The following is a 12,119-nucleotide window of genomic DNA, read 5'->3' as shown; positions in this document are numbered from 1 at the left end:
AAGAGACGTACTGTGAATTTCGTATCACAAACTTATTGCATTCTAAAATCCTAAATGTGATACGAACAGTAAAAACAGCTTTGTCACCCATATATCCCCATTGTTCATCTCTCTGCTAAGAATTTAACCACTCTATCTGGTGAATTTGTAAGTGCTGAACAGAAATAGAGAACAGTACACCCTATTAAACTGACTATAAAAACAAAATAATTAATATCAATTTCAAAATGTTCTTACAGACCGTCAGGAATGCAAGGATAAAAGTCACCACCTCTATATACCTTTTTCGCAATGAACCCATAAACGACAAAACGAATCTGCAAATATGGAAATGCCAAGGACGACTCCGTCGAGGAGCATCATAATATTGTGGTCCAAAATTAGCTAGAGATATTCACCAGTATATCACGTGGAGAACATGCTCAATAATAGGACATGGAAATCACAACAGACGCTCTCCTGGATTCAGAGAATACAACACCCACCTGAGTTACGACGAAAGAGCCCTTCCAGCTGAAAAGAGGCTTGTGGAACGCATTGAACTGCAACCGTAATTTCCCCATGTCGTCCGCCACACGGAAGCTGTCCGCGAGCGTGGTCAGCCAATTAACCACCTCCTCGTTGGCGTACGTGATAAGTCCCTGGCCGAAGTGGTGCTTGCCGTCTAGCACGAAGTTCAAGATGCCGCGGACCGAGTTCTCCGTCAACAAAGTCTCTTCGTCCAAGTGGACAACCCAATCCGTGTCGGTCAGCTCGTTCACCCCGGGCTCGAGACAGTATTGCAGCGCCCGTGCTTTGAACATGGCCCCGCTCTTGGGACGATAGGCCGACGGGACCACCGTCTCCCGAAGCCGCCTCTGCTGGGGCGGGGCCAAAGGCCCCAGCCTGAGGACCTTGTCCGTCACCACCTCGATCTGAAAGTTCTCCAGGCCTACCCTGTCGCACGTCTCCAAGTTCCTGATGACGTTGCTGCGGACTAGCTGCGGGTAGTCGCCCCTGGTCACCACCCGGATGCATATGAAGGGCGCTAAGAGCGGGGATCCCTTGAGCGTCACGCCGTCGGGGAAGGCGTTGTATAGGGTGAGGCCGAAGAAGTTGAAGATCACTTGGGGGAGGGGTAGTAAGGCCACGAGCCGGAGGAGGTACAGTAGGATAGTGACCGGGGTGCCGTAGGCTTCCCATGGGTTCAGATCAGCCGCGGGCCCGTCGCCCCACAGCCTCAAGCCGCCCGTGCCCAGTTCGAACAGCACGACGACGGTGATTAGCAGGCAGCAGTGCAGAAGGTGCTTGATCCGGGAGCCCGGCATGGCGGCGGCTTGCACTGCCCGCCTGGAAGAAAAATGGAACGTTGTATAGACACCACTTCGCCCACAGGATGCAAGCCCTATTCTCAGAGGGCAGATAAATGATATTTTGAGGGATAGCCTAATAACAGTGGTGGAAACGATCACAATAAACGAAAACACCAGGGATATACACTGCGGATCCGATAGATTTAAGATGTCGTTTTTTCCCCGTACAGTAAGCGACCATACCACCCGAATTAGTTTAGCTCTAGGATATATTGTCTAGGAGAAAGTAAAATAGGCTCTGCATGCATTGTTAATTACTTACTATAATTGTCAATACTAGCTATCTGCATCCACTTATTGCCATGTTTTAACTTTAGTATGAATCGCTTACTACGCTAAATTTTCGTTTCTATTACTAACAAGAGTTTAATTTGTAAGGTAACATTTTTGTGTCCTAGCACTCTCCTAATTCCTGGTCAGACCGCGTGTCGCTGTCCTGTGTGCTTTGCCTGTCTCAGGCAAGCGAGAGCGTTTCTGATTAAGGCAAGGACGAAAGTTGCACGCCTGTGTTGAATCGCCCCGCGGTGCACAATATAGTGGTGGCTTGCATTGTACCTCGTAAGTCTAGATAAAATCGTGATTTAAAAGGCTTATCCCCGACTCAATGGCCACGAAAATTGAAGGCAATGGGTAAAATTACTAACTTTTTGAAAACCATAAATACCATACACCACACGAAGGTTCGTGCACAATATAAACCCATACCATACATATCTGCATATCTCATAAATAAGAGAACTTAATTGTAATTCCAAATAGTGAAATGTTTCTTTCAAGATCTATTTCGCCGCATAGAAGCATCACTCGGTGAGAAACCATACTTCGGCTCACGTTACATAAAAAAACTTAGCATTTTATACCCCCTGATGATGCTCCTTTGCGATGAAGCCGGTCGCGAAAGTAAAACTTTCGAAAGAAGGAAATGGAATTTTAATTATTTTGCTCCTGAAATTTAACGAATTGAGGCCCTAAACCATCGCCTGCTTCACAAGTCACATTTCATCAGAATTAAGGAATCCCTAAAACTCTTAATATTATATAAACACAAAAATACATCTTAAAAACAGCGTAAAAATAATTATTATTCAACTTTTCAGCAATAAAACTGAGATGGGTTCAGAACTCCATCAATGCCATTTATAAAGTTCCATAAGAAATGATTAAGTTGAAATCAGTAGGCATCAAAGAGAGCTGAATAAATGGAAGGATCAGCTGCAAGTGTAAAATCTCCAGTTTCGACCACATGAGAATTTCTACGTCGACAGCGGAAAAAAGAACGGAAGGCGGTACAGAGAATTCCACACCCACGACATATCCATTGAGCACTATGGGAGCGATGCACAACTGCTCAGTGTGTGCGGCATTCCGAACTTAAACATAAAATACGATTTCTATAAGGCAACGCACTTTCCGGAGAAACTCTCCTCGAAGTCCTCGATTTATTGGTTTAGGATTGAAATGAGTACCACAACAGAAATCGGAAACGGAACTATAATTCGTAGTGAGTTATAATTAAAGGAAAATAATGAACGGTTTGACGTGACGATTTTTCGCATGAACCTTTGGCTAACCAACGACAGGGGCGGGATGGGGCGATTGGGGGCCCTCGGATGGTACTTCAGGAGAACGCATGATCGAAAATGGATTTTGACACAATTCTGGCTCTTATAAACCAGACAAAAGTTAATAAAAATAGTAATTTCGTAAGAAAAATACTATGAAAGGTGAGAATTTCCGGATTATAAACTTTAATAATATATTATGGTTCTATCATACATTCATGGTCAGTGAATTTTCTCCTTGAAAATGCAATGAAATATAAAGAAAATCTAAAGCAAACCTTTTCGAAAAAACCTATCGAACATACTTATTTACTCGCACATTTATTTAATTTATGCTTAAAAGATTTGCTGGCCCCGATGGCGGCGGGGTAAAATCCTCGCCTCCCAAACTGAAGGTTGCGGGTACGAATCCCGGCTGGGTAAGTTGCCCCTATCCAGGGCATGGGTGTTCGCGAACGTTTAATTATTATATACTATGAAAACCTCGATGTACATAAAGGCCTGGTAGCTCTGTTTTCGGTGGTATAAAAGTAAATATATATATACGTAGAATTCTATAAATAAATAAAAATTTATTTCAAGTAATCCAAGTGTTTTTCATTACACCTTTCAAATGCGCTTCGAGACGGACGCGAGCGCAGCGGGGACTCCCTAAGCTCGGAGGGATTGCCAACGAGCCGAACTGGCCAGACCTATCCTCACCAATCAAAATGAAAACTACAAACATAGATAACGCTCATGATCAATTCATTTTAAGAACGTAATCGCGCAGACATGGCTGATTATATTCTCACATACCAAGATTTATGATAAAAAAGGAACTGAATCATTGTGGCAATAAGCACAAAAAAGAATGGAGGCTAAAGCTAGAGAAAATTTGAGCAACCCATCCAAACGGGTGACACGCGTAATTACGCCATTTATTTTCAAGGAAGACAACTATTTCCGAAATGCCACCAAAGTTAAAGAGAGGCACAGGATACAAAAAGAACCTCATTTTAATCTAAATTTGAGCTAGTATAACCTGTCGCTTATCCAGAGTGTCTTCTCTCTAGAGCTATCTAATGGCACGTAAAAATGCAGCGAATGCCCATTGATCAAATGCGTTGAAACACAAGCAACAGCCAAAAAATGGCTGGTGCCAATAAAAAATAATGGATCTAATATCCAACCGGTATCTGTGACCCTCACCGCGGGACAAGAGTGATATAGGATCCTATGGAGTGGTCAGACAACATACTAAAGATAAGAAAATGTCAGACTTGTGATAACGGAGGACAGAGAAACAGGAATGCCAGGCAGTGGAGGTAGTTCCAAATTTTCACCACCGCCGAAAATTCCAATCGTGAAACTAGGTCGATGGCTTAGAAGTATAGAGGACCTATCTGTATATGCTAATAAAGGCTATAAAGGCAGAATAATTTAAATGCCGTCAACTTACAATAACCAATACAATGATGTCTACTGTGTTTTTTTTTATTAACCTGCCGTGGTAAATACATTAAGTTCATACATTACAAATGTTCAATCAACAAAAAAAGATAATAGAGGCAATGTATGGCCCACTAAATTGAACTATATCGAAAGTCGAAAAAACGAACTCGTCAAAAATATTAACGGGAAGGAATAGTGACTCATTCTAATTGAAAGCTGTGCGTGATTACAATTAGTTCGCTCGTACTTCACGATCTACCAAGGAAGCTAGTGTTGCAAAGGAAGGCGGTCAATTTTAGAGAACCATGAACGCCTATGCTACCGGGACCAGGGATTGTTTACCATCCTCGTCACGACTCATGTCGAGTCGAATTTCCGCGGACAATATATGGGAGAGGCGAACAGGGCATCCCACGCCTAGGGACCAAGAGAACGCAATCCAGTGGCAAGGGCTTCTCCCAAAACAAAAGGCAGACGCATACGAGTCATTTCCTTGCGCAGCTGGGGGCACTGATAGATGGGCAGCTAGAATTTAGAGGGAAAAGGCTTATTACTGTCTCAATGACATCGCGAGTAACTGGTTGATCTAGGGTGTAAAGAAAGACTAATAGTTTGACTTAGGAAATGCAATACAAGTGCATGACAACTGAGTTAACACAATATTCTATCAAACCTCTCTTCTAAATTTCAAAAGAAAAACTTCAACAAGGAGACACTAATTCAAGACCTGCTTTGAGCGCTTCTCATTCCATCAGGTTGTACCAAATTTCAAGAATTAAGTACCCAGAGAACAGTATCAAAGAATAATCCGTGAACAACGTAACGTTAAATTCCTAGATACTTAACTCGACAACGGCACAGCCAATCATATCATTGCTTACATAATTTCTGAGAGAAGTACAGCAATGGTATTGTCAACAAATTAGCTCACATATAGCTATTTTTTTGTATCAATACCGAGAATATCGACGCAGGAGAAGGTGAGATAATGAGAATAACGTTCATGGCTTACGAATGGTTCTAGCCATGAAAAGTAGCATTCACTTGAATTAGAACTTTCCTAGGGGTCAAGAGGCAATTTACCCATGCAGAGTAATGATTTACTCATCTACAAATAGAACGCACTCGGGTGGACTCTTACAGGACGACGAAAGTAGAAAATTTGGAATAAATTCCAAATTATTTCGAATTAAGGCTACAAACCGAATTTTATCCCGTAAGTACTCACTCAAAAATCACCAGACCCAAAGCACCAGCCGGCCACGAGGACTCATTAGGCTCCGCTAAGTAAATGCAGCAATTCAACTAACAATAAGTAACGATAGTCTTATCGTAAAAAAACCACTAGTAGCAACGTACGACGGGCTTATCTGAACAACCGACCATTATTACACGTAAAAGCTTTCACAAAAATTCCCGTAACAGTAAGCGAGGATAACGCTAAACACATTATTGGCTCAGCGCATACCACAAATATATCATAATGATGTAACATCCAGGCCTTAGAGAGGGGCGGTTCACGACTTTTCGAGGTACCTAGGGGTACATTTCAACGATAGTGGGGTTCGAAAGGACGTTGACAAAATTAAGACGTTGAGACATGAAACGCATATGCATATTGTGCACATTTAACCCCGGAAATGTAAACGAAAAGTACTGCATAGCTAGCAAAAGCATAGCTACTTCGCTGAGTACTATTTCCCCAGGTCCACAGGTGTTACAAAAAGAAAGTCCCTACGCTGCAAAATGGGCAACCAAGTTCTCAAAAATGCCGAAGCGAGAATTTTTTATCCTGAACTGGCGAAGATTGTCCCAGAAATCCTATATTCTAGAAGCATGGTTGACAGGTTTCGTGGTTGAATCTATCGGATAAAATGCTGCACCACATTCAAATCGTAAACAAAAGCTAATCATTGTAAGGGAACGTCGACAGTTAATCAGGATACTTCAACTTAACGTCTGACACTTAAGCCTCAGCAACAAAAATAGCAATAGTTATACAAAAGTATAAAGTATCACAGTAAAAAATATGAAAATATCCTAACCTGGCAATTTGGGGACAATGCGTACAAGACGCATTTATCATCGACCTCACCTCTAAAGATGACAACAGCAATTGAAAAACTAACAAATTGAATCGAAATATCTTCTGAGGTTTATTGTATAGTAAAAAAGCTGATTTTTTTTTGTTTCTATTCATAGTCATACACTCATAATTTATTTATAAAATATAAATACCAATTATTCAGCAAATTAAATAATTAGATAGCATATCTTACCGACTTACTAAAACAAAAAAACATCATTATTTCTTCACTCAAAGAAAGATTATATCCAGCAGATCTATGAAAAACTCAAAACCGATAAAAAAAACACAAAAACGAGAAAAGGCAAAACTAGGGTGATGTCGTCTACGTTAGCCAATGCTATCACCGTGGAAGCCTTCGCAAGAACGTCCAGGTTAGTCATTCTCCAACCTTGGATGACCACTCTGTTGCGCTTAATTTGAAACACATCACTTGACAAAAAACACTACACAAGTTTTTTTCGTAACAGATAAAAATAAAAACAACCAAAAATGGGAGCAGCTTTAGATGGCACACAATTTGGAAGATAATCTTTATGGCAGCAAATTAGCCGAGTAAAATTAACGCCGTCACAGCTTCTTCAACACCAGAGCACACATTAAAAAACCTCATTTTAGACTGACATACTCACAGATTTTTAAATACCCACGCATGACATGCGATGCCAAAATGAGAGAGGAAATGACAGGATATAGCTGAGTTAAAAGTAATCTTCGCCAAGCATTACATCCACCACAAATTACCAGCCATATTTTTATGAAAGTATCATACAGAACTCCGCCGTATTATGCGCATATCGTTGCAAGATATATTTAATTCTCCAGGAATTTTTCAGCACAAGACAAATATTTCTTTGTGGATTTCTTCGAGCCATATTTCCAACGAAAGAAGCGGGAAACCCATATATCTTTGTTGTGCCTGCCATACAGATAACAACTGCAAATACTACAATCAAGGTGGGATGCCTCAAGTGTCAGAGACGGAATCCAAATTCTGAAAGCAATCACTTAATGCATGGCAAACACATCTCATGCAACTTGTGCCAACCTCAACTAAATCCCACCACAAATACCTACGCTTACTTAACAGGATAGTAAGAAGGATAATCTCCACCAATTAGGGAGATTTTCCCACACGGCAACGTTATTAGAGACAGTGTTTGTTTAAGAGATATTCATATCATGGAAAGAGAATCGTGGGTCACCACAAAGTGGATGAGTAGGTACTCCATGTCATCGTATTATTTGGGCTATTTCCTAGCCCTCGCACGAATCTGTACTCGTCAACTTATATATATTTCGAGGTCTATTTCAAAATGGTCCTCTAATCATTATTCTTTCGGTCAAAGCTATTAGGTACGGGGGCATATTTAATCAACCCGGCATAAAACAGCTAAACCCCATTCCGTACTGTGAATTACCTCGTTTAACCTTGCTACCTCGTCTTGAGAATATTTTCTCCAATCCAGGTATCTATGGATAAAATATTTCGTTGCCAGACTCAATAATATATTAATCATCATCACACGCCAAATACAGGCGATTTTGTATAATTAGCGGCGCCGCTAATTCTTTTTCAAGTCTTCTTAAATTACCTCATTTACCTGTACTAAATTAAAGGTCGCTTGGAATGAACAGGATTCTTTCTAAAATCTCAAGGATTACGAACAATAAGCATTTAAAAAAATTCACACGGCAGTTTCATTCGTGGCAAATTCTGCATCTGGCAGAAAAATATTCCAGGAGCAAAAAAATTTTTGCTAACGCGATATTTTCACATGTGGTTGCAGGTAGGTTAGTCGAGCGAAAATAACGATCACTTTCATTCACGAGTTTTATTTATGAAAATGTAACAATTACCACTAAAAGTTACCTAACCAAATTCATAAACTGTAATCGTGTAAAGGAAATGGGTTACTCGCATAAAAATTCATAATCCCTACACTCTAAACTAATCCTTCACATTAAAACCGCGGGGACAGGTTAAAATTCAATTCCAAGCGTCGATTCTCGATTCCACCATTCTCGGGCACGGAATCGGCATCGATCGCCTAAAGTCGATTCAAAATTTATCGATTCCACGCAGATATATATTTTTAAAATAAACTATAAGTTTCGGGTATACAGTCCGCCACACACCTAAGCCATAGTTCATTGCACAATTTTAAGTTAGCAATTTATGTCTGAAACAGTCAAAGTGTTTATTATTTTATTAAAGCTGAGGACATATTGCTATAATAATAATTCGCGAGTTCTAATAAATATATTTTTTGGGCCAGTTAGTTGTCTATGATATTTTATTCTATTCAATACTTAAATTTAAATTACAGCAATGCTACTGACAAATCAATATCCCACCTCATAGTAGGAAAGAATCGATGGAATCGATTTGAAAGAATCGAAATTGGAATCGAAAAAAGTGGAATCGACTCATCCCTATTTAAAATATACTCAGTATTTTTATATAGTAAGCATTGGTTGTATCATTGTAGCAAAAAAACTAATCCCTAGTAAAGCCGTAGTTACGACAGGCGTCGGAAATTTTCCCGCGCGTCCGACCGTCGCGTAGCCTCCGCGCGCTAACGAACATCCTGTCCACCCCATTCCGCCCCACGCCACCCTCACTTGCGTAACCGCCAAAACTCGTCCTTGGGAACCACGGCACAAGCCACCCCTATAGGCAGTGGAATCGGTAGTGCCCCTAAGCAGAGGTCTACGGAAGGGGCGCGCGCGTTGAGGTTGGAACACAGACCCGCAGTCCGCGCCAAAATCTGGCAGCCTGAAACATAAAGGAAGCGTCCATCGCGATCGTCCGTCCTCATTCAATGAGGCATTACTTATCGGAAACTCACGATAGCATCGTGACATTTCTCTAGTGTATACAGTGCCAATTTAAATTCATATTTTTTTCATCCATGAATTTTGATGCACCAAAAAAAGTGAAAAAAAAATAAAATGATACAAAAAAGAAAAAGTACATCATTTGATACGAATAATACTTTCTACTAAAAAAATCCTCAATCTTGTGGTAAGATTTCTCTATAAAAAAGGTATTATATTCCTTTTTTAAGTTTCGTGGAGGAGGCAGCTTATTCAATGGTAAATTATTAGAAGTTAAATAGCAAAAATTGAATCTAATTACGCATAGTGGTAGGGTGATTACGCAAAAGTGAACTCCTAAGCCACTATAAGCCAAGTTTCGTGTGCCACTAGTTTGCTGATTCATGATGTCATTAACATAACTGGATCAGTTAAAATGCTCAGGTTTTCCGATTGCTGTCAGATTGCCATGTAAGTAGTTTTTCAGCTACCTGTTAATTATAGGTATGCTACATTATAAAAGCTTCGTAAAAGTTGAGAGAAGATCACCGCAAAATATTTATAAGCTCAATATCCACCACAGCTTACGAATATGACAATTTAACTTCGGGGTTTCCTCAGAGGTGAATTTTTCATATTCCAAACGCAGCTAAACGTTGCGAATTGCCTCCTCTGGATAACTTGAAAATTTCTAAATGACAGCGGAAGCGTACCTACTTAATGCATCAGAAAATCTAGAAAAATTAAGACTGGTCGAGAGGGATTGTTAAGTCTTACCTTTACTTATGACGACTCAAACATGGTTCATTAGATTTGCACGTTGTTAACATCCTAACTAAGATATTTCAAGCATAAATTAAATTTAAATTATTTTATGGAACAAAATTCTGGCACATTGTTCACGTTACGATAGAAACTAGCAACAATTCTTGGAACTCTGGCACGATGCATTTATTTGTCCCCTAATTATTCCAAAGAAAATTTTCTAAGGTAAACGAAATATTTACCTAATGTGAACCATAACGACTTATGTTGACGCTTCTCTTCCGCTAGACCCGTCTTTCTCTTTGCGTATTATTCGCGTAAAACTTAATCTCTGCAAAGGATAGCCATGCACGGCGCGTGGAAAAGGTATATTCGACGCAAATACGAGGACGTTCCCTGATTGGTCGAAAGAAATCCACCGAATTGGCGCCAAAAATTGACTATATAAGAGACGACTAAAAGCTTCACTTCATCCTTCACCTGAGGACGCTGGCAGGAGAGCTGGCGAAACTGTTGTGGTTCTTCGACAACGGACGCGGATGCAGCCCGATAGAATGCTGAACTCAAGTAATCACCGCGGAAACCTGCTTATGAACATTATCGCATACTCTTATTACAGGGGCGTAACTAGTTATATGATGTGGGGGGATGGGGTATCCTGGGGGAGCGACACCCATGGCAACGGCGGTTCGGGAAATTTTTTGAAAAATGAGGTGCCTGAAAATACATTTTACATCATTTTGGTACTTAAATTTTAACTCTACGCAGATCCAGTTATTATACGTCAAAACTAGACAATAGTTTTAAAAATATTTTTGTTTCTCTGAGGCTTTGGGGGGGGGGGGTGCATCTATCCCCTCATTCCCTCCCATAGTTACGCCACTGTGTTATTATTTTTGTCAAAATGCGCGACTCCCAATAAACGGGACCAGTAGGGTGACTCAGTAAAGCAATATAGCACGTGGGAAGGAAGCTGGCACTTTTTTTCGGAAACTGCTCCCTTTTTTTCGTGACGGGGTCGAGGTTATCGGTGAGTTGCGAATTGAAGAAGCATCTCCCAGGGACACAGGGGTGCATAAATAGAGGATGTCTTGATGGATGGTTCAGCGCGGGGTTGTCGTCGCGTGAAAAATTGGAGCCAAAATCCCGAAGACCCCGGGAGAGATTTCCCAGGATACGCACACCTGACAAGGAAGACCAATCTCCATCCACATTCAACGCGAGTGTACATAAATCTTCAGAGTACCCTTTCCCCCCTTTCCCAGCCACATGGCGATATTTCAGCCGGGAAAAGAGAGGACTAGGACAAGAACTTCAAGCCACACTAAGAAAAATATCTATATAAGAGGAATGGAATACGCCTATATATCTGGATTAAAAGTAGAAATTCAAGGTGTAGAGAAGTAATTAAGTAATAACACGCAATAGAAATAAACCCATGAATTCCTAAGTCCTTCCACAAAATTTTGTGACCAATCAATTAATCTGCACATCCTCAAATCTAAAAGAGCTATCACTACTAATACTCATCATAAATACTCGCCATATTTAAAACCCATTCATCGAAAATATAATCGAGCAGCAGCCCTGATACCCTAAAAAAAAACTACCGTGACAATTATTCATTCCGATATCCCGCCTAGTGGGAAGGTTTTCAACGGCATAACACACCTATATTATAACATTTCCGGTACACGAAAGAATGTATCACTCTACCCAGTTCAATTTATCTTTGCGCATGATGGTGAGTAGGTGTGGCTACAGCAAAAGGGGCTGAGCCGTGGGAAAGTATCTCGGCACGTGACTCCTTGGCAGTCAGGAAACAGCAGGCGTGGCTTAGCACTAGGGAAGTTCAGTCGCTCTTAGTCCTCCGTTGTGTTAACGTCGTAAATCTGATAGCGGTGTTGCCGAACATGGTAGCTAACCATTTCCTAGGCCTCGACAAGGGGATGAGTCTCATTCCCCTCCAAATGAGGAGGTATAATGTATCAGTGCAGGGCCAAAAATACCTGTGGTCACCCATGGCTATCGTTTTCATAGTCCAACGAGGCCGGCTAATCACATTTGGCAACGTTAAGTTCGCTCCGGCCGGTAGTTCCC

General features: G+C 40.9%; 1 protein-coding gene across 1 annotated transcript in view; it reads right to left on the bottom strand.

The window, feature by feature from the left end:
* LOC124161851 (beta-1,4-mannosyltransferase egh) overlaps positions 1–12,119 on the bottom strand; it is a 156,967-nt gene that overhangs the window by 140,814 nt on the left and 4,034 nt on the right. Inside the window, exon 2 of the mRNA XM_046538070.1 lies at positions 486–1,329. Within this exon, the coding sequence (XP_046394026.1) occupies positions 486–1,307 (822 nt within the window). The 5' untranslated portion in view covers positions 1,308–1,329. The remainder of the gene's footprint in view (positions 1–485; positions 1,330–12,119) is intronic.

This window comes from Ischnura elegans, chromosome 7 (genome assembly GCF_921293095.1).
Source record: "Ischnura elegans chromosome 7, ioIscEleg1.1, whole genome shotgun sequence".
Lineage (NCBI taxonomy): Eukaryota > Metazoa > Arthropoda > Insecta > Odonata > Coenagrionidae > Ischnura > Ischnura elegans.
Note: the sequence above shows the minus strand (reverse complement) of the source record. Positions and strands in the feature narration are given on the sequence as shown.